Source organism: Vicugna pacos, chromosome 13, assembly GCF_048564905.1.
Source record: "Vicugna pacos chromosome 13, VicPac4, whole genome shotgun sequence".
Classification (NCBI taxonomy): domain Eukaryota; kingdom Metazoa; phylum Chordata; class Mammalia; order Artiodactyla; family Camelidae; genus Vicugna; species Vicugna pacos.
Window position 1 is genome coordinate 63,809,303 of NC_132999.1, and position 22,304 is coordinate 63,831,606.

Here is a 22,304-nt window from a genome sequence, read left to right on the forward strand (position 1 = left end):
CCGAGTGCTGGGGCGGGGGGCGGGCGGGGTATGCAGCGAGGCCTCCTGATTGTGTGATTTTTAATGGAGGGACCATTACCTTGACAAAAATGAATGTGGGGAGAAAAGCATAGAGAAAATAAAAATATAGGATAAGCGAGACTTCCTAGGCCCCGCCCTGGCGCTCCTGTGTGCCGAGGCCCAGGCTGCCTCCCCCACGCACCCTGGCCTGGTCCTTCTGGATTCCCAGTGACCCCGAGGTGGGCACTCGGGCCACGCCCATTCTACAGATGCTGCCACAGAGGCCTGGGGATGTGATGTCCCCTGCTCAAGGTCACCCTGTAGGTATGGGGCCCAGCGTGGATTGAAACCCAGATCTGTCTGTGTCTTCCTGGGGACAACACTGCCCACCCCAGAGCAACACAGGCCCGCCACCTACACCCCTGCCCCCTCCCTCATGCCACGTAGGGCCTAGCCCTGTGGGCTGGGGTGTGTCCCCAGGCTCGGAGGCCTGTATCACTGGTGAGGTGGGACGCTGCGCTGTCTTCACTTTCCCGGCCCTGGGAGGATGCTGTAGGTGTAGGGGGCCGTGTGGAGCCAGAGCTCCCTCACCTTCTATTATGTGCTTCCTGGAAAGGCCTCTCTCGGTCTCCGCTCTGAAAAACAGGCGACAGCGTGCGTGATGTTGCAAGTGGTGTGGGGGAAGATGTTTATGATGCAATGTGAGGTGGAAAAAGCAGGTCAGTGCCTTCTGCGTGTGGTCTGATTCTGCTTTGTGGGTGAAACCACCAGGCTCCGCACATTTGCTCATGGAGAAGCCCTGGTCGAGCTGAGCCGCTCCCCTGGCCGCCCTGGGGGCTGGGGGCGGCAGTGGCGGAGGGAGGTTTCTGTGTTCCTGTATGCCTTTTTGTTTGGCTTGGGTTTTTTTTTTTAATTAAAAATTAATAGTGGGGAGGGGAGGGCATAGCTCAAGTGGTAGAGCACATGCTTAGCATGCACAGGGTCCTGGGTTCAATCCCCAGTGCCTCCTCTTAAAATAAACAAACCTAGTTACCTCCCCTCCCAGCTAAAGTAAAATAATTAAATAATACAATAATAAATAAATAAGATATTTTTAAAAAGTGAGTCGGGGATGGGGGAGGGATAGCCCAGTGGTAAAGTGTGTGTCTATCATGCATGAGGTCCTGGGTTCAATCCCCAGTCCCTCCATTAAAATAAATAAGTAAATAAATAAATCTAATTACCCCCGCCAAATGAATCATATTTATAATTCCTATGAGGCTGATTTTGTCCAGCCCCACCGAGAACATGGGGCCAGACCCCTGGAGGACGGCAAGGGTGGTCTGCAGCCCAGGGAAGAGTGGAGTGATTAGGACAGTTCATGAATTTCCTATGTTCTTCAGAATTTTTAGGATGTTACCTTTGTAATAAGAAAAAAAAACTCACAAAGGTAAAAACAATAAAACAAGGTTTGAATAAAAGGCAACTCAGTCAAAGCTGCTTTTCTGGAACCCGACATCCCCTGATATGGATGGGTCTGAGTCAGGGCAGACGGCCGCACAAACGCCAGCCCCCGCCACCCCCAAGCCCGGCCACACCCAGCAGCAGGCACAGGGAACTGCACCGCCCAGGCTCTGCCCTCCAGGAGGCTCCTGAGGCCGGCGAGCCCAGCACAGACCCCGTGCCCCCTGCTTGTCCAGGAGGACTGCCCCTCCCCACCCCCAGGGGCCTCCTGGATCAGGGGTCTCCACAGACCCGACCCCCAGCCCAGGGCATCGCCTGCAGGCTGCACCTACTTTCCTCCCCAGAAGATCTTGGTGGTGATGACGAGGCTGGAGCGTCTGGAAGGGAAGAGACGAGGCATTACTGGCTGTGACCCTGGGGTTCTCCATCCCCAACCCTCCTCACTGACCTCAGCTCTCACACAGGGGTCCCGAAAGCCTTCTCACCTGGGAGCATGGGGTGTGAGAGGGGGCACTTCCCCTTTCAATGTTTGGGGGGTGCCCAGCCAAGGGTCCTGGGGCTCCCCATCCAGCTGGGACAACCCACAGATGTAACTAAGTAACTGTGTGGATGCAACTAACTAACCGTTAGCTGTAAATTGGGCAGGGGGGTTGGACCGAGATGAAGTCTAGCCTGACCAGAGTCTGGAGCCCAGAGAAGGGGGGACGCGGCTCAGGGAATAGAAGGCCTCCGCGCTGTGGACTCTGAGGGGGTCAACAGGGGGCCGGCAGGTGGATGGAGGGCTCTGGTGAGGATGGAGGGAGGTAAGGGGGCCACACAGTCCGGCTCTTCCCCTACAGGCCAACACAGTGTTTCAGAAAAGCCGTGTGTGGGACAGCCACGGAGTAGGGGAGAGGTCGGGTGGGGAAGACCAGGGAGGCAGGCATGGTGATGCCTGTGGGAGTTTGGGCTCGGGAGGCTGAAAGCCCTAGGGATGGTCTCAGGTCTCCTGCTGCAAATCCGCAAGAGGCAATGCCGACAGCTGTGACTGTCCTGGAGGGACAGGTGTGCGGGGGTAACGGTGGCCCCCCCGGCCAACACTTGCCCATGACCATTCCCAAGGGAGGGGTGACAATGTCCCCTGTGGTTGTGCTTTCCTCCCGTGGGAGGTGGGGGGAGGACTGCTCAGGAAACAGCTACTCAAAGCCAGCAGCTCTGGCAGCTGCCAGTGTCACCCCCGGGCAGGTGGGATGAGCTCCTTGTGTGCTCACTTAAGACATGATCAGGGGACTGGCTAATAGTATTGTTTTCTTTAATTACAGAGTGTGGAGGGATGTATTTTGGAATCAGTTAGAACTGAGAAGAAATAACCTGGGCGGGGCAAGAGGCGGGGTTTCTGTCATCCAGGCCTGGGGGTTGGGGGGATTCTCCGAGTGGGGTGCACTAGGGGAGGGCCAGCCTTACAACCACTTCTGACGTGGCTGCAAATGAAGACACACAGGCCACGAGGGCCCCCTAGTGCAGTCAAGTGCTCAGCCTGGCCTGAGCGCAGGAGGGCAGAAACTGCTTGACACCAGATGTGAAGCTAACAGGGGGTGAGGGAGGAGGCCCCCCCACGGCTCCCACGGCCCAGGCCTTGGCTCCCTGGTCGGGGGGACATCCACGGTGTGAACACTGGTCCCCCCCTACCAGAGGAAGCATAGGGCTACCTCCATCCTGGGACATTCTCCCTTTTCCAGCAAGAAGAACTCTGGAACTGCCAGGCTGGCTGCTCAGGGAGCTGAGGCCCACCCTGGGCGCTCCTCTGGAACTCAGGAAGGAAGAGCCTCGCGCCCCAAGCCAGTGCTCCCCCCGGGGCGGCCTGGACACCTCACCTGGGACCCCGCAGTGGTCTGCCTCTCCCCTCCCACCATCCTTCTCCAGGCTCTTTCCTGTGCGTGCGCCCTGGGGACGGACCCCAGAGAGAGCAGACTGATTACCTCCACCCTTTCTTCTTGATGATGTTTCCTAAGACCACTTCCGCCCTGCATAAAAGACAGAGACAGGGGATTCCATCACTGCAGCAAACAGAAACACCAAACCTCGCCCCACCGTGATGACGGGCCACAGTCCCCTCTGTGAAAATGCCACTGGGGCCAGGGAGCCGGGCTGTTAATGCCCATCTAGGCTCGGGCAGCCCATCTCAGAGAGGAGAGCGCCTGGGAGCGGCCGTGGTACTCCCCCGTGGAGGGGGCTGTGGGCAGGAGCCCCGGCAGGTGCCCTCCTCAGCAGCGCCGCTCCAGCGCCGCTCCAGCGCCTGCAGACAGGGAAGGAGCCCATGTCCCGCTTGGCAAGGCCAGCAGCATCCCGTTTCCCTGGCTAGCTGGAAGCTCACTGGGGAGAGTGCTTAGTGTCGTTACATGGGTGTTTTCAGATGAGTTTGCTTTTTAAAAGGTAAATTATCCATCAAGCGCATCCTTTGTGGTCAGAGACAATCAACATGTGCTCAGGGCTGAATTTCCAGCAGGGTATGTGTGTGTGTGTGTGTACTGTGTGTGCGGGTGTGTGTCCCTCTTATATCTTGCTTTTGAACAACAGGCAGACAGATGCCATGCTGACCGCTGTCTGTTCTGCTTGGCGTCACTCTGGGCCCGGCACCAAACTCGGGCCAGCTGGGGTCATGCGTGGACTCTTCCAGCCTCGCTTGGTGCTGCAGCACCAGATTAACTTTTCAGAACTTTCTGCTTGTAGCAAAATGTTTCTGAGCAAAAACAACAGACGGAGAACGATCCCTACCCAGCGCTACACTGCAATTGTAACAGCGCCTGAGTCATCCACTCAGAAATAATGGGCTCTCATTTGCAAGCTGTTTAGCATACATTCTGAATGCTCTTCATTTAGGGTCAAGATGCACAGAAACTCACTCAGCCCTGGGCCTCTTCCCCTTATTTCTGGGTCCGTCGTTTTGGGGGGCAAAAGATCAGGGAAGGAGGGAGGGAAGCAGGCAGTGGTCCCAGGGTTACAGGAGCTGTCGACCATGACTTCAACAAAGCCTGTTGCTTTTGGTAGAAATTCTCATGACTGTGTGTTTGGTAAGGCTGGCATCTGTCTGGGGTGGGGGTGGGGGCACAGAAATCCTGCAGCTCTCTGGAAAGTGCCCAAATTAGCATCAGCGTGAGAAGCAGGGGACCTCAGTAAGATATGCACTTGGCACTCTGGTTAGCAAGAGGGACTCAGTGTGCCGACCCTGGCATGCCAGCCCTGGGGGGCTGATTAAGCAGGGGACGTGAACACAGTGACACAGTGAAGACAGTGACACAGGCTGCCGTGACAGGGCCTGCACACAGGAGCTGGGCCATCTGGAGCTGGAGGGGGCTGCACGGAGCTGCACGCTCCCGAGGGCAGCAAAACCAACACAGGCGCGGGGCCAGGCAACAGACTGGGGCACTTGGGACGGGGGACGCCTCGGGGCTTGGCGTCTGCCTTGGGCTTTTCCACCTCTGACCTGTTGGCTTAGCTCATATGCTGGGAAGCATTTTACTCTGAAGGAAAGTGGCTGCCAGTTTGGAGGGCTGGGGATGGGGCTGTGGCTGCTGATGGGGCTGGAGGAGATTTGGGGGTCCCATGGGAAGCCCTTGGGGCTGTCATAGCCTCAGACCCTGGGCCAAGACTGGAGCGAAGACCCAGCTGGGGGGCGAGAGTCTCGGTGCTCCGGGCCCCACTTTGGGCTGCAGGTAATGACCCAGAGTCGGCCAGGCAGGTGCTGGCCCCCCAGCCACAACGCACAGCAGGCGGGGCTGAGGAGCCCGGCTGATGGGAACTTGGCTTGCCCCAGGCAGGAGGGGGCTGGACTGAGGACCGCCAGAGAGCCAACAAATGATTTCACAAACAAAGGCTGACTTTGGAAAACTGACGCAGGAGAGTGGATGATTTGATTACAGTCAGTCTTTAAAACTGAAGCCAGCAGCCTTGGCTGAAGAGGGCTTTTACATAATTGAGTAGGAAGGTTCACTGCCAAGACGGGAAGGCCTTCCTGCAGCGCTCAGCTTGGCTCGCCAGACCCCGTTCTCCCCAGCGCCGAGCTGCCCTGCGTTCCCTGCAGCCCTAATTGCACCATTAACACGTGAGAACGGCAGGTGTGCGGGGCTGGCTGCGGGTCACAGGCGCGGCAGGCGAGCCGGGCCACGGCCTCATCACAGCTCTTGCCCAGCCAGCATCTCTGGCGCCAGAGGGACTGTGGTCATCTCGCTGCTCGGACATTCGGAGTTTAGCAAGTGACCAGTGTCCAAGTGCTCTGTGATTCTGGCCCCGTGAAAACAACGCCTCCTCAAGCTGTTTTGAGTTTAGAAAACCGGGCGGAGTGGGAGGTGGGAGCGTTCTTGGGACTCGGGGACACTGTGCCTGGAATGCTCCCCCCACCGAGAAAAGGCACGTACTTGCCCGCCGCGTAGACCTCGGCAGTGTCGAAGAGGTTGATGCCATTGTCGTAGGCCAAGGTCATTAGCTGCTCGGCCATCTGAAACGAGAAAAGCTGGGCTGCTCAAGGCGGGCGTCCTACCCGCGCAGACAGCCTGTGAACAGAGAAACAGCTCCTGGACCGTGACATTCTTGTGAGCAGGGATCCCACCTGTTGGGTCACCGCGGGGCTTAGCACCGGAACTGGGTCTGATCACGTCCCTCAACTTCACGTCCACCCAGAACCTCAGAACGGGACCTTATCTGGCAGCGGGGCTTTTGCAGCTGTGACTGGCTAAGACGAGACCATACCCTGAATCCAGGATGTGCGGTGTCCTCATGAGAACACACGCAGACACACAGGGAAGAGGCCGTGTGAAGGTGGAGGCGGAGACTGGGGTAAAGAGCCTACAGTCCGAGGCCTGCCAGCAACCAGCAGCTGGGGGACAGGGCTGGAACCGGCCTCCCTCAGAGCCCCGGAGGCAGCGCGGCCCTGCGGACACCTGGACGCTGCAGGCCCGGCCCCCGCACTGTGGAAGAATAAGCGCCTGCTGCTTCAGGCCACTCAGTCTAGGGGGCTGTTAGGGCCGCCCTGGGAGACACACAGCCCGCAGCAGGAGCGCGACAGATCCTGGCAGAAGAAGTACTTTTTAAAAACCACAGCTGGAATGTGCCTGGGACGCCGAGTCCTGCCGAACACTCCCCAGCAGCCGCGTGACAGTGACGTAATCATTGTTTGCAGATGGAGAAGCTGCCGTCCCCAGCTAGCACCCCACTCCGAGGTGCCAGCGCCCTGCAGGAGGGCACTGCTGAGGCACAGCGGCTGGCAGCTGGGACGAGGGTCTGAGGAAGGCCGCCTGCAACTGACAGCCCTCCCCCGCCCCAGATGCCTGGAGAAGGAGCCCCTGGGCTCTGCTGTGCTCTGGCAGTGCGGGTGTCCTGGGAGTTACAGATGCAGACGCCCCTGCCGGCCACTTCTTGAAGCTCAGCTCAGAGCACCAAGCCTCCCTCCCCTGCCAGCCCAGGGAGGGGCGGATAACACCAAACCCTCAAACACCGAAGCAGGGAAAGTCTGCCAGGCACGGCTTCTGGGAGCTTCTCCCTACACCAAACTCAGATGCCCCCCCCCCGGCCAGGCAGGTACGGAGAGGCAGGCTGGGGCCTGGTGGGGGTCAGTTGGGTGGAGGGGGCTCAATCACTGCCGAGGGGAAGGTGGCTGTGTGCGACCCAAACCCTTTATTTTTTCAAAAGAAGCCAGAAATCCAGGATATTGGTGGTGGTGGTGGCGGCGGGGATCTGATTTTCAAATGTTGGCAATGAACCCCAAAGATTTCAGACACTTAAGATGGCCAAAGCTACCCCCACCAGTCAGCTGCTGTCATCCAGGTTGGAGAGCTCATGGCTGGTGAGGCCACTGGTGGAGGACATTTCTGGATCCATTGGCAGGGCTGGATGGTTCTTCTCCTTTGGGTGGCTCAAGTGTAATGAGGTCTCCAGTGTGTCCAAGCACCTCCCGGGAGCCCTCCTCCTCCTCCTCGTCCTCCTCGTCCTCCACGCATCTCTCAGCACCTCAAGGCTCCTTCCTGGTTACCCTTGTCTTCATTCTGATTTTTCCAGGATGGGTCCCACCAGCTCTGCCTGGAAAGGCACTGTGTGCTGGGCCCTGAAGTTTACACGGATGGCTAGGTGTGCGTGCTGCCGCCTGGGAGGTTCTGAGGCTCAGGGCCAGGACTTTCACCTTCCCGTTCCCGACACGCACGTCTTCTCACCCCGTCGTGCGCACGTGGAGGCCAGCACGCTCTAGCTGTTCTTCTGCGCTTGGCTTTTTCGCTTATTATATACCCTGGAAATCAGCCCATGTCAGTTCATGGAGATCTTCTTATGTTCCTTCTTTAAAATTTTTTTTTATTTAAAAAATTATAAAATTGCAATAAAATAGATGTAACATAAAATTTACCATTTTAACCTTTTTAAGTGTGCGTGTCAATGGCATTGAGTAGAGCTGCACTGTTGTGCAACCATCACCACCGTCCATCTCCAGAACTTTTTCATCTTCCCAAACAGAAACTCGGCCTCCATTAAACACTCAGTCCCACCCCCACCCCAGCCCCTGGCGCCCACCGTCTACTTTCAGCCTCCATGATTCTGACTCCTCTAAGAACTCACATGAGTGGAATGACAGTCCTTGTCCTTCTGTGACTGGCTTACTTATTTCACCCAGCATGATGACCTCAAGCTTCATCTGTGTTGCAGCTTGTGTCAGAATTTACGGGACCAGGTTTTGAAGGGTGGCTAGGAGTTTGTCAGGCAGGCAGGAGGAGGGTGGGTGGAGGAGGGGGCATTGCAGGCAGCAGGGGTGGTGTGTGCCAGGAGGGCAGCCTGCCCCACCTGCTGCACCTGCGGTCTTGCCCACCCTGTGCTCAGGTCAAACACTTGGGTGTCCTCCACTTAGCTTCCTCTCCATCCAGCATCGAAAACTTCAGCCAATCCTATCGGCTCCCCCCTTGGAAACGGATCCATAATCTGACCGCTCCTGCCTACCTCCAACGGCACCCATCTGCTCCAAACTGGAGCATCCCTCAGCCGAGTGTTTGGAGCAGCCCCCCGACTCCCTCTGCCTCTGTCCATGCCCCCCTCTGCCCGCACCCCCACTAGGAAGAGTGTGGACCAAAGGTCAGAGCATCAGCCTCAAAAGCGTGGAGTCCTAGCCCCGCCGTGGACCTGCCACGTCAGAATCCGCATTTTACGCAGATCTCCAGGGGATTCACACACACATTACGTTTGAGACGCGCTCCACCCATCCGTCCCCCACTAGTCATCCTCAGTGCAGCAGCCACACTGAGCCTTCCAAGAGCTGAGTCAGGGCAACTTTGCTCTTTGCTAAAGTCCTCCCGTGGCTTCCAGGCCATGAATGGTCAAAGCCAGAGTTCCTGCCAGATCTGCTCCCTCATCTCTGGGCCCATCTCTGGCCACTTACCCACATGGCCTCACAGGTGGGCACTCGGCTGTCCCCTTGAGCTGGAATGCTCTTTCTCTAGGTCACTCCCTCACTTTCGCCTTCCCTGATTGTCCTCTGTAAACCAGGAGCCAGGACCTCAGCCCTTCTTTATCTGCTTTCCTGTTCTCTGTGCTGGACCAAATGATGGCTCCCGAGAGATACCAGGTCCCGGAGCCTGTGAATATTATCTTAGCTAGAAAAGGGGGCTTTGCAGCTGTGACTGAATTAAGGGAGATGAGCCTGGATGATCTCAGAGGGCCCTAAATGCCACGGAGGCAGTGGGAGGTCTGACACAGGAGAGGAAACGGGGACGTGAGCACAGACTCAGAGGCTGGGGCAGTGTGGCCACAAGCCCAGGACGCCAGGCAGCCACCTGAAGCTGGAAGAGGCAGGAAGGACCCTCCCCTAGAGCCTGCCTGGGGAGCGTGACCCGGCTGACACCTTCACATCAGCTCAGTGACTCTGACTTGGGACTTCTGGCCTCGGGAACAGTGAGGGAGTACATTTCTGTTGTTCTGATCCATGCAGGCGGTGGTCACTGGGTAGAGCAGCCACAGGAGCGGAACGCAGTCTCCTTTGTGCGTATAACCCTGGGGGATGGGACGTGCTTAGGATGTCCCCCTCTTCGGAGGGAGCAGCCCGAGGGCAGGGACTCGGCACTTGGCAGGTGCTCCCTCACCAGGAGCAGAAAGGAGAGAGAAAAAAGTGAGCAGGGCCCTAATCACACCCCGGACAGAGCTTGGATGGCCGTGGACAGAGAGATAGTGAGGGAATCAGAATATTCAGGGCTGTGCTGTCTGACTTTTGAACTGCTATGATTTTGGTGTAATTCCTCTTCTAGGTTTTTCTCCGTGAATATATGCTTCTTCCCTACAGCACGGCAACCCTGACGCAGAGACGGCTGCGTCTGCTGTTTACCCCGTGCTCCTGCATCACGGTCCTGTCCCCGTGTCGGTCATCAAAACATGACTTCCAAAGGCTTGTGCTCTGTGGGTGCATCCCCCACTTTGTGTAATGGAGCCTCTGTTTGGTGACTTTTTAGTTATTTCCAGTGTCAGAACTCCAGAAACTGGAGGCAGAAGGAACCTCGGAAGACGTGCGGGCCCCCTCCCTGTAACCCTCACCTGGGGGACAGAGAATCAATCCACCCTGCCCCAGCAGGGGTCCCCAGAGCTCAGGGGTGGCCGCGGGGTTGGAGGCTGGAGTCCAGCTGGGGTCTCGAGGCTCCGCTTCCTTGGAATGGGGTAATAATAATACCTCTCTCCCTGGGTTGATAGATGGAGAGCCATAATGAATGTGAAGTTCTCAGCCACTGTTACTAAATTTTTATCGCCCATGCTGTCGGGAAGGAACACATGCCCTGAGGGGGCGCTTTCTACCTGAGCAGCTGTGTGAGGTCACAGAAAGGGCTCTGAACTGCAGTCTGGAAACTTGACTCTGACCAGGGCAGCCCCGATCCTTGGCCACGTGGTCTGAGGTTTCCGCACACGGTCTGCTACCTGTGTCCTGGCCCAGCCCACAGAAGACTCCCTCTTGCGACGACAGCCCCACCGATGCTCACAGACACTGCTGCGACTCCACGGGAGGGCGGGCCTTTTCTGTAAAAGGCCAGAGAGTGAATATTTCAGGCTTTGCAGGCCAGATGGTCTCCGGAAAGCAGCCTCTGACACTATGCAGACGAACTGGCGTGGCTGCCTGCCAATAAAGCTTTATTGACAAACATGGGCTGCAGAATTCATAGAGGCAGAGAGTAGATTAGAGGTTGCCAGGGCCTAGGGGGCTATTGTTTAATGGGTACAGAGTTTTAGTCTAAGGTGATGAAAAATTCTGGAACTAGACAGCGGTGATGGTTGCCCAGCCAAGTTAAGGTAAAGGGAACGCACTTAATGCCATTGAACTGTCCATGTGCAAACGGTTAACATGGCAAACTTTATGTTATGCTGATTTTGACCACGAGAAAAATGGTTAAAATGGCAAATTTTATGTTTCACTTGTTTAAGAAGAAAGAAAGAAAGAAAAACAAAACAGGCTGGGGACCGGATTTGGCCCCCAGGCCATCACTTACTGGCATTCTCAGAGTCCTGCCATGGGACGCCCCTTTGCCACGGTAAATCCACCAGTTTCCTGATTCTGTGTCTCCTCGGCAACTGGGCACGGTGTCCTGCACCCAGGAGGCAACTCTAAAAACTGGACTCTTATTCTGGGTTCCTTCGCATGCCCAATGCCTTCCGTTGGACGTGAACTTAGCAAGGAACATGGTGTTCCAGGTGGGGCCCCCCATCTGGGGCACCCGCTGGGCCTGTGGCTGCTCTGGGTTTGGGCAGCACACGTGTTCCTCTGTGGTCCAGGTTAGACCTTGGGGCGCCAACCCCGCTGGCTCAAACCCAGCAGGCAGCCCGCTGTGGGAGAAAATCCAGGCATTTTTCCTCTGAACTGTGGCAAGGTGGGCCCCTCAGACTGATGTATTGATTTTGGGGACACTAACTGTAGGATTTAATAGGAAAATTCTGCTTGCTCCTTCACTCGATCATTTTCGCCTGCCAGCACCTTTTAGAATCTGTCATCTGTTGTATCCGCTGTCCTCCCAGCTTTGTGTCATCTGGAAATGACTTCTAATATCTTCACACAAGTCACCAGGTCCCTGATGGAGACACGGCAGAGGCTAGAGCCAACCTCGGCTGCCACGGGATCATTAATCAATACTCTTTGGGTGCGATGGATCTGCTGGTGAAAAAGTCACCTAATTGGATGGTTACCTTCCGGCCACTTCTCTATCTTTTCCACAAGGACATCACACACAGTGCCATTTCAAAATGATGTCACTTCCTCCACAGAATTCTTCCACATTGAAAGGGAAACAGGCGAGTCAGACACGACTTATTTGGGGCTAAACCATGTGGGCTTCTGGGCTCCAACCTTCTAGGTGCTTGGAACCAATCTGGTGGCTGAAGGTGCAACAGTTCCCTGCACCTTAAAAATTCCGACTTTAAACGGAGACAGCCCAGACCCAGAACCTCAAAGCCAGGCAAACAGCTCTATAACAGCTGCTGAAAAGAAGAAGGAACAAGAATACAAATAAAATGCATCTAGATTTTGATGGGAGCAAAGCTTTCCCTTCGAGAAGTAAGTGGGCAGTCACAGCCACGAGGTCTCACGTGAACTCGCGCACTAATTTTTAAACGCAACCTTTCCAATGGGAAGCAGCCCTGAAGACCGCTTCTTGTGCAGGTGTTCCGAGCTCTCTGAGCAAACGCCACTGTCCTGACTTCCAAGATATTCACTCCCTGCCCCAACGCGCGCACCAGCCTGGGAGTCACTGTCCCCTCCGGGACAGAAGCCGGCTGGGCCGCATCCCGGTCGTGAAGACAGAAACCCCAGACGCGGCTCCCGAGTAACCATGGCTCCGGGCATGCGCAGTTAGGAGCCCGGCGAACGTCCGTCTACTCCGTCTTCCGCGCGCAGCAGAACCGCAGAACCTGTGTCCTGAACGACCTCAACAGACATTTACTGAAGTTTCAATTTCACGTGGGTGTCCCCTCTAGGAGCGGCAAGGAACTGCATCGAGCTTTATGATCTGGGAGAGGTGCACTCCCTGAATCTTCCTGGCTAACTGGACCAGACGTTACTATGCAGCTGAGGGACCGGAGTTTCTGGGACTTTAAGGGACTTGTTGAAGCCCCCAGGCACCCAGCTGCGAGGTGTTGGCATCGCTGCCGAGGCGCACCCTTTCTCGTGTCCCGCGGGGCCGGGGCCCTGGAGACACAGAAGGAGGGGAGCCAGGGCGCCTGCCGGGAGTGCAGACCACCTGGTGCATTTCCTGAACTTTAGCACATGCCTGGGCGTGGGCAGCCCTCCCTAGGGCCTGGGGAACAAGGGAGCCCCATCTTACCTCGTCGGTGATCTGGCCTCCAAAGGTCACCCATGTCCCTGGAAGGAGACACACAGGTTCAAGTCAGAGAACCGCCCCGGGGAGCCCGGTTCTCCTCCAGGGGTGCTTGGACCTCAGGCTGCAGGGAGCCTGCTCCGTGTGAGCGTGTGCTTGGCACATGTGGACACCTGGCCTTCAGGGCAAGTCTCCCTTTCTTGAGGCCACCAAACCAAGGGAACAGTAAGTGCCTGGAGCGGGCAGCTGACTGCAAGGCTTTGAAATGTTTGCTGGGGCTCAAGCTGACACAGTGCCTATTCCAGGGACACGCCGCTGGCAGCGGGACCAGGGCCATCTCCCTGAAGATGCGCAGGTCTGACAGCCATGTCCTCGCGCTTGCTGGGAGGGGTACGTGTGTGTGCGCGCACATGCACACGTGGACTGGAGGGACAGCTTGTTCGGGGAACAGAGCACGTATCTGGCAAAAGGAGAAAAAAGGCAAAATCCGACTGCCCTTCACAAGGGACTCCTCCACATAAGGAAACAAGGTGTGGGAACATGGGGGCAGGTGCTTCCCTGATCTTTGGGTGCTGGACAGGGGGCTGAGTGTGCAGAGGCCCCGGTACTCCCCACCCCAACTAAGGCTGCATCTCTGTCTCCCTCCCTTTCCTAGGACCCTCCCCCACTGCCTCCTGGTAACCACGGCAACTGAGTCCCCCAGTCCCGGCTCCGGGTGCAGCTCCCTCCCTGCACCCCCAGGGGTGGCCCCTTCAGCCTTCCCACTGCCCCTGCTTCCTTGGGTGCTGCTGGAACCAGAGGCCGCCACACTCACCGAGCCCCAGGCAGGAGACCCGCAGGCCTGACTTGCCCAGGTTCCTAGAAAACAAACATGGTGTGAGTTCTCAGCAGCCAGGGCAGGCCCCACCGTTCCCACTGCCCAGCCCTCCGAACCCCACATCCCAGCCTCTTTTTGGGGCTCTGGCAGCAAGGGGTCCTTTGAAGAGAGGCCTGCTGATTGCCCACCCTGGGCGTAAAGGGTCAATTCTCCCCCTCTACAGACCGGGGCATGGCCATCCTGGTGGGACAGGCCGTGCTGTGACCATGGCAGGGCCCCCGAGAGCCACCTTGGAGAGAAAACATGGAATGGGCCCTGTCTTGTTTCATGGGTTGACGCGAGACTGACTCAGGCCGTGGGGTACCCGCCACAGGCATCCTTGTGTAAACAGCTTCTCTTTCTGCTTCTTCAGAGCGTCACGTTGGCGGTTCTGTGTATTTTCACTCCCTCTCTCCGAGGAGTGGAGGAGAAATTAGTTCCACGTCGCCTGGGCCCCGCAGCCCTCGGCCTCTGCAGCAGGATGAGGGGAGAGGAGAGCTCCGCCGAGGGCCCTGTGCCCGCAGCAGGCCTGACTCCCAGCCAGGAGAGGGCAGGAGGGCAAGAGACAGACACTCTGGCAGCACACTTCCTGCTCGGGGCCAGCGGACGCAGCTGCACAGGCTGCCCGGGGCTCCGCCGCAGGCCTGCCGAGGCGCCCGCCAGATGGGGCACGTCCCGGGGTCCACGTGAATGAGCTGCGGACTGTCATTAATGTCCTTAGGGGTCAAGGCGGGCGGTGACGCCTGGCTGAGGACTGGGATGCCCATCCATCCTGCACAGACTGGCTGAGGCCTGTCCTTAAGGGCCCTGTCACCGACCCCCTGACAGCTCTGTGGGGCAGCACCTCCCCTTTCCTGATAGGCCCACTTTATAGACGAGCACACTGGGCCTGCCCGGGGCCAGAGGAGCTGGGAGTCCACGCAGACAGTCAGCCCCGAGAACACGCCCCCACCAGGGGGGCACGCCCCACCATGGGGGCGTCGACGGGTTGCAGGGTAGGAGCGCACTTCCCTGGGAGGTCCTGCTGCCTGCACCCGGGTCCTGGGCCCAGCCCGGGGTGCGACGCTCTCCGGGGCAGTGGGGAGCCAGAGAGTGGGGGCAGGGGGAGACGCAGTGGGTGAGCCCCAGCCTCCTACCCCGAGGCCCCCTGGTGTTTCCCTGGGGCTACCCCACTTCTAACTTCAGTGGATGCTGTGTCCTGTTTTCCTCACTCACCTGGCTCCCCTGGGAAGCAGGTGTGGGGCTGAGCCTGACCTGCCGCCCTCTGACATGAGTCCACTCACCCCCAACAAGACCCCTGGCCCCGCTCACATCACAGATGGTTGTTGGTGGCGGGTGGGTATAATAAACTTGTAAGCAGTTTGATAACAGTTTGTCACCAAATTTAAGGCAGTCCTAAACGGCCTGGCTTTCTTGTCAAATTTCCCATTAAACCCAGCCCAGCTGCCAACCCACTGCTCCTACAGGGTACGTTGGGAGTTTTCCCTCAGTGAGGACATAATAGCAGCTGGCTTCTGTTTCGGGGAGGGGAGTGGCTACAGCAGAGGTTCTGAAGCTGGAGTTCAAATCCTGGTTCGACCTTCCTGGCCGTACGCCTGCCCCTGGACGTGTCATGTAACCGCGCATGCCTTGGTGTGCTCATCTGCAGAATGGGCTCGTGATGCTGCCTCTCTCATGGGGCTGCCGTGAGGATGAACTGAGATGACACCTGTGCCTGGACAGAGGGTCAGAGAACACTGCCTCTGCATGAGTCTCATTTCCAAGAGAGACAGCACAGAACAAGGGACGGCAGCCTTTTTCCTTATATGAGAAACGACAAAGGACAAATCAAATAGATTTTAAATGTTACCGGGTTAGAAAAGGAATTGAAGTTTCCCCTTGTTCATTTCCCACTAAAATCAGTGAAATAATCTATCGGTGTCCTCGGCATTGCCTGCATATTACAACCCAGAGCAACTTGGGTTTGTGATTGTCAGAGAGAGGCACAATTTGCAACTGTGTAAGGTGATAGATATTAACTAAACTTATTGTGGTGATCATTTCACAGCAGGTGAATGTATCAAATCGTTCTGCTGTACCTTACACTTAATACAACGTTACGTGTTAACTATATCTCAAAAAGAAAAAAAAAGCTGGGAATAATGCTTAGACTATTCTTGATTTAACCTCAGATTTCCTATGAAAGATTTAAAATATAATATGTACTAAATTCAAGGGCTTAGTCAAAAACAGTCTTTAAAAGGTTTCTTAATCAAATCCTAACAGACATAAAGGGAGAAACGGATGGGAACACAATAATAGTTGGAGACTTTGACACCCCACTAACATCAGTGGGCCGATCTTCCAGACAGAAAATCAATGATGCAACAGAGGTCTTAAAGGACACAATAAAAGTTTTCTTACATAGTTTCAATCATGCTTGGATTGCTGTTGCTTGCTAAGTAGAAAGTAAACTTGTGTTTTGTTGTATATAAAGAAATTGGAATTAAAAAGGAATTGAAGAGGGGTGGAGGGTACAGCTCAGTGGTAGAGGGCCTGTTTAGCAGGCACAGGGTCCTGGGTTCAATCCCCAGTTCCTCCATTAAAATAAATAAGTAAATAAATAAACCTAATGACTTCCCCCCAAAAGCCAAAAAACGACAACAACAAAAAGGAATGAAAGAAACAAAAGCGTAAGGGCACCACCTACAGCCCCCGCATCCGGCCGGGTCTTCCTAGCAATTTAGGTGACGTTCTCACACTGGCTAGAAAGCGCCTCTGGTGAGAGATTAGAACATTGCTTATAGGCGGTCTGGTAACGGAGCAGAAAGGGCTGAAGGCTCTAATCAGTGGTCTTACCCATCTGGGGTCACAGACCCCTTGAAGAAACCCCTTCCCTGCAAACGGGCACAGACATGAAAAGCTTCAGACCCTTGTTTGCGACATTGAGGCGTCTGAAGACCTGGGCACCTGGTCTAGATAAATCCAGGTGCCAGAAGTGCGGGAAGGGGGGCCGGGCTCCTGCCTCTGCAAAACCACCCCTCCCGAGTGACGGTGGGGAGCAGTGTCCCGGCCAGGCTCTGTCGATGGCCAAGGTTTAGGTATGTCCTCTTGCAACTTGCCTTCATCGGTGTAAAACCAAGTGCCTGAACGTGCTCAGGGGATGAGCGGCTATAGTGTCAGACAGGTGAGGACCCAGGACCGGGGCTGAGCCCACCTGAGTCTGTGGCCCAAGAGAAGCGACACCCCTCGCCCCCCAGACGACCCGGGGTTGAGCTGCAGCTCCACCCACCGCCCATAGGAATAACTGAACAAAACTAGGGCACCGCCGCAATTACCCCGCTCAAGCTGTTCCCCTGTTAACATGATGGTATTAGTTCTGCCATCCGCTGCCAGGCCTCGGGAGAAGGAGCGAGAAGGGACAGGGTACCTCTGGGCTGGAAGCTTTATAAAAACAGCAGCTCGGTGGGGGTGGAGGGAGCTCAACAGATTACAGCCTTGTGTAGACGGGGCTGGTGACACGCTGCCACTCGAAACTTTCAACACTCGAAAGTCGTTTCCTATAGTTTTTTCTTCCCTAATTAAAACTTGACCTCCTGATAAAATCGTTGGCTTAATCTCTAAACCCAAATAATGTTAGTCTTCATTAATTTGCCTCATGTCCTTCCTGTGGTCTGGACAAATGGCTAATGAGGGCTCAAGGATTCAGCCTGTGCGGGGAGAAAACACAGACGCCCATCAGGCAGCCACGGGACACTCCGCCCCTCTAAACGCTGTGCTGCAGACTCCCGGTGACGACAGAGCCTCTAAAAACAGCCGCTCAGGGCCTTCAACTTCAGCCATCTGGGCAGAGAACAGAAGTCTGATCAGGTGATGGACAGCAACGTGGCCTCGATGAGCTGGTTTGACGAACCGGGGAGCCAGGGTGTTTTTGGGTCAGCTGCCACCCTGCGGGGTGATTACCTGTTCACAGGCCTGCCCCGCCCCCAGACTCCAGGCTCCCTAAGGACGGGCTGGGGCCTCCAGGTCTCTCCCATCAGATTAGAGCTGCAGCCGCAAGGTCCCCGGGGGTGCTTGTTGGTGTAACTTGCGGGTGAGGAGCCCAGGCCTGGGGCCAGACCCTCAGGACCGAATGCTGGCCCCTCTCCTTACTCACAGGGCTTGGCGTCCGCCCTTCCCCTCACTGAGTGCCTCTTGGGCCCTCTGGCAAGAATGTACATCCTGGTGCTGGCCACACACCTTTAGTGCCACTGTGACAAGCCAGCTTCTCAAGGAAGCGGTTAGGGTCGGGAGTGGGTCTGGATCAGGTCCCTGTAGCCCCTGCCTGCATGCACCCTGGTTTGTGGCCCTAGGACAGTCATTATAGAGTCACCTCATGAGACAGGTGCTCGTAGGCAGGTTCCTTGTGCTCAGCAAGGGTGTCCAGTGGTTCGGATTCTGGCCACCAAGAGACTACGTATCCTACAGGGGTATGAACCCACCTTCCTCTCCACTGGGCCAAGAAAACCTCTCCGGGCCCTGCCATGTGTAAGGACAGGTGGGGGTCCCTCAGTTCGGAAGGGCTGGGGCTGAGATCTGAACCCACATCCTCAGACTGCAAATCCTCTAGCCCAGCGAGCACCTGTCTTCACTGCCTGTCTTGCCTTCCCTGCCTCCAGCGTGTGCCACACACACACACACATGCACGTGCCTGTGGACACCAGATGCACACACACAGATGCAGGCAGTAATCTTAAGCACTCGGGCTCTCTGACATCTAATCCTCAACGGATCCTAGGACCTTAGGAGGAAAGTCATGTTCATAGCCACATTTCACATTCACATAGTGCTTTGTATTTTTAGTAATGGTCTCACTTGTATTAACTCCTTTGATGATCCTAGGATCAACTTAAAAGTCCCAGCAGGACACATTAATCTAAACTAAAAAATATATTCTAGTGACTCTTACCTTTTGATTTCCACTTAACAAAAGACATAAACCACTAGAGCTTCTAGAATCGAGAATTCTGTTCTGGACTGCCCTCCCTGGACTCAGAGGATGGGACCAAGAGCCTCGTACCCCAGAGGTCCAGAAAAGAACGTGAGATGTTCCCTCAGGGACCTGGCGAAGGGAGGGATGTGGGCGGAGATGCAGAAGGACTGAGTTATTCCAGAATTTGACTCAAGGCGGCCTGGGACTTATGACACGGTTCCTTCATGTGACGTCCAACCTCCGGGCACTGGTTTTGGGGAGGTTTAAGCTACACAGCTTGGTTATTAGGACCTATTCTCTCAATACTTCTTAAATTGGCACCAACACCAGCTAGAAACCCAGACATTCTCCTCAAATACAACCAGACTCTTCTGTGTTTTTTTCTGAGACTGGTGGCCCGTGTGACTTGAGCCACTGACAGCAGAGCTGGGAACCAGGGACCGAACTTCGCTTTTCCAGCTTATGCTCTGGTTTGTTGTAAGAACTCACTTCCCTTCCCCCAAGGACGTCATTCACGAGGCATTTAAGGCACCAGGTACGGAGAAACTCACGAGTAAGAAAGGCCAGGCCTCCGGCCAGCGACCACAGCCCTGCCCCAGGGACCTTTTTGTATGAAGCCAGCTTCCTTTTCTGCCCTGGTGCACCCACCAGGCATCTGAGCAAGGCCCTGGGCGGGCTAAGGGGGCGTGCAGGGAACAGCAGGGAGGCCCCAGGCCCCCGATACTGGCGCTTTGCCCTCTCTCTACATACAAGTCGTGGCGAGAGCGCCCAGAGCAGGTGGAGAACTGAGCCCAAGCAGAGGGACACACCACAGCCTGGACTGAGCCATCAGCAGGAAGGTCTCCAGACGCTGCCCTGTGCCCTGTGGGGAGTTAGTCTCGCCTGCAGAGGAACCCAGGCCTGAGGCTGGGCTCAGGTCAGGGAGGGAAGATTAATTCTCCATCACAGGATCACCCAGTACCTTGACTATCAAACTGACGTTTGTTACGGTGGCTTGGGTGCAAAGACATCAGAACACCTGCGGGCAGCTTCTGGGGCCTGTGTGCCCAGGGGGAGGGCAGGGGGCCTATGGCCAGTGCCTCGGAGCCCCAGGAAGAGAGGGCATCACACGGTGTCTGATGGTGGGGGGGGTTCTGCCATAGTTACCACTGCCTCCACCAAAGGAAAGGAAACAAATGCGTAGGAGAGAAAAGGCATCGTGCCCCTGCGGTTGGGAGGAAACGGGGGCCTGACCCGGAGCCCCGATTTTATTCCTCACCCGGTCTGCCAAGCTCTCCCGGACACGGTGGGGAGGGCAGCCCGCGCCCCGCACAGCCGCCTCGCGCCGCCTACCTATACTTCATCCCTGGCTGCTTCACGCTGGCGTCGCCCGTGCTCGGGAGGCTCTGCACCGACATCTGTCCCAGGCTCCGGGCCACCATGGCGACTGCGCGGAAGCGGCCGCGGGTGCCCAGGCTGGGGCTGCTGGACGCCGGCCGGCCCAGCCGCTCCTCCGGGCCCCGGGCCTTGAGGCCGTGCTCCGAGCACACGAAGGACACCTGCATGCCGCCGGCTCTCAGCTCCGGGCCGCGCCCCGCCTCCTGCCGGGCCCCCGGGTCATTGGAGGCCCTTCTCCGCAGGGACAAGACTTTCTCCCAGAAGGTGAAGCAGCGCCAGGCAGTGCTTCAGGGGTGAAGATTTCCGAAGGCACCAACGTAGAAAGAGCCTGTGCTGTCTCCAAGGGATGGAGTCAAATTTCCAGAAACGTGCAAGAAAAGAGCTCATCAGACAGAACTCAGAAATCCAGGGGTGGTGCTGGGGCTGCCGTTTCCTCTCCCTTCTCACATCTTTCTCGTCTCTGTCTCTGTGGGTCCTTCCTCTGCCCCACCCTGGGCTGGCTCTGCACGCCCAAGCCCCCAGCCCAGCCGTGTCTGTGTCCGGCAGGGCTGGGCTGCCAGTAACTCGCGACCAATGAACGGCACTGTGGTCCTCTGGCAGCGGGAGGAGGCAGAGGGAGTGCGCCTCCCATCAGGGTGGCAGCCTGGGGGGTCAGGGAGCAGCTGCTTCTCCAGGCCTCCCTGAGCCTCTCGGAGGGAGCCCAGCGTCCACCTCCTGGCTCTGCACACTGTGGCTGCTGGGACTCCCACCAAGTCAACGAGGGCACTGGTGAGAGGCTCGGGAGGTGCAAGAGGCAGCTGGCGACTCATTATTAATGAAGCGGATGCACCAGCCGCCCGCCCTGGCCGATCCCTGGGGGGCCTGCACCGGTGCTCCAGGCTGACAGCCGCTCAGCCAGGATGGGGACGGGCTGGCTCTGCAGCCGGGAGGACTGCTGAGTGTGCAGGCAGCGGGCCCCCGCCAGCTCTGTCCCCTCGCGGTTCCACCGGGGCTTGGCACCAGGAGAAGCCAAACCACCAGAAATTCAGACGAGAAAGGACCGCTCTGTCCAGATGATAATGACACAGGTGACCTGAGAAAGGAGCCCACAGGTCAAGGGACCAGAGACCTGAAGCTCCCGCACTCTGCACAGTATTTAGCTCACAGCAGACACTCAATAAATACTCTGGGGTGAATGAATGAATGAATGAATGAACAAACGAATGAAGACCCTGCCCCCTGTCCCCGCTTTACCCCCCCTCTCCTTTCCAGCACTCATGGGATCTGGATGAAGCCGACACCAGAGCTCTCCTCCTGGAACAAAGCTCATGAGGTTTCCTGAAACCCAGAGAGATGTCCCTGTGGCTGGAGGGGCTGGCTTTGCCCTCTGACCCTGAGCGTGCCACTGTCATCCTGCAGGGAGAACCCTGGCCAAAGCTGCCTTTTGGGTCCCTTCCTGCCCTGAAGGAGGGGCTGAGAAAGAGGGCTGGATGGGAGGTAGGCGGTCAGGGTCTAGCTCAGGCTTTACTGTTAATTCGCTGTGTGATCACAGGCAGGTGTCCTGCCCTCTCTGGGCCTCCACTGACAGACTGAGGTGGCTGGCGTGAAGACTACTCTGTCCCTCCCTACTTGGCCCTGCAGGAACCTTCTATGCCTGCTGGCTGTCCACCCTGTGCTCTGACAGGACCCAGAAAAGAATCCATCAAGAGATGTTCACAGAGGATGGAAGCTGAACTTGCTCTCAGCTCTGGCTCTGCCTTTTGGACACAGAAATTAAGAATAAAACCTTGTTCTGGTACCAGCCTCCCTGCTCCTGAGCTGGGCAGCCTCTGGCAAGTGACCCCCTCTCCAAGCTTCAGTGTTCTTGGGTCCAATGCAGGTCTCAGAGGCCTGGTCAGATCACAACTGCAAAGCACTCACACTGGGGTCTGGTTCTTGGGAAGAACTGACAAGTGGTGTGTACTCCTGTGGTCCCCGGCAGAAAGGACTGGCTTTGCAGCAGTGGAGTCAGGATAGACTGCTGTGTGAGGTTCTCCCCTACCCCAACCTGTAAGGGCACCCCTGATGTCCCCTCCATGGGCACAAGCCTGACTTGGCAGCAGGAACCACCCCCCGAGGGTAGGACTGGGACCTGAGGACAGAGGGTCTGAGAGGGCAGAGTTGGTGCCTTTGCCAAGGTGGCCCCGGCAGGTCACAGACACCATCTATGGAGGCCAGTGGGGGCCCGTCAGGACCCACAGGTCAGCCCTGCCTTCCTCTTTCACCTGCCCATGTGAGCCTCAAGCCCAGCTGGCCTGGGTTCCTGAGCTCAGGGCAGGCTGGGGCCCTCCCCAAGCTCCATGAGTTGGGGGAGGGATGGGAAGGAGGAAAGGCAGCCTGCACCCCTCCACCAGCTGGACCCCGC

General features: G+C 56.8%; 1 protein-coding gene and 1 non-coding gene across 6 annotated transcripts in view; one reads left to right on the top strand and one right to left on the bottom strand.

The window, feature by feature from the left end:
- Window positions 1-22,304, bottom strand: part of KCNAB2 (potassium voltage-gated channel subfamily A regulatory beta subunit 2) — an 84,128-nt gene that overhangs the window by 12,002 nt on the left and 49,822 nt on the right. For 3 of the 5 annotated variants that reach the window (XM_015238405.3, XM_006196602.4, XM_015238398.3), the window contains 6 exons: window positions 13,552-13,595; window positions 12,744-12,781; window positions 5,838-5,917; window positions 3,402-3,446; window positions 1,776-1,820; window positions 592-635 (listed from right to left, as the gene is read on the bottom strand). In XM_015238405.3, coding sequence (XP_015093891.1) covers window positions 592-635; window positions 1,776-1,820; window positions 3,402-3,446; window positions 5,838-5,917; window positions 12,744-12,781; window positions 13,552-13,595 — 296 coding nt within the window. Of the gene's footprint in view, window positions 1-591; window positions 636-1,775; window positions 1,821-3,401; window positions 3,447-5,837; window positions 5,918-10,919; window positions 12,134-12,156; window positions 12,219-12,743; window positions 12,782-13,551; window positions 13,596-22,304 lie in introns of those variants that run through there. The other 2 variants (XM_072975533.1, XM_072975532.1) reach the window with 2 other exon arrangements.
- On the top strand, window positions 1,117-1,188 carry TRNAD-AUC (transfer RNA aspartic acid (anticodon AUC)). Its single transcript has one exon. It is a non-coding gene; the product is annotated as a tRNA-Asp (tRNA).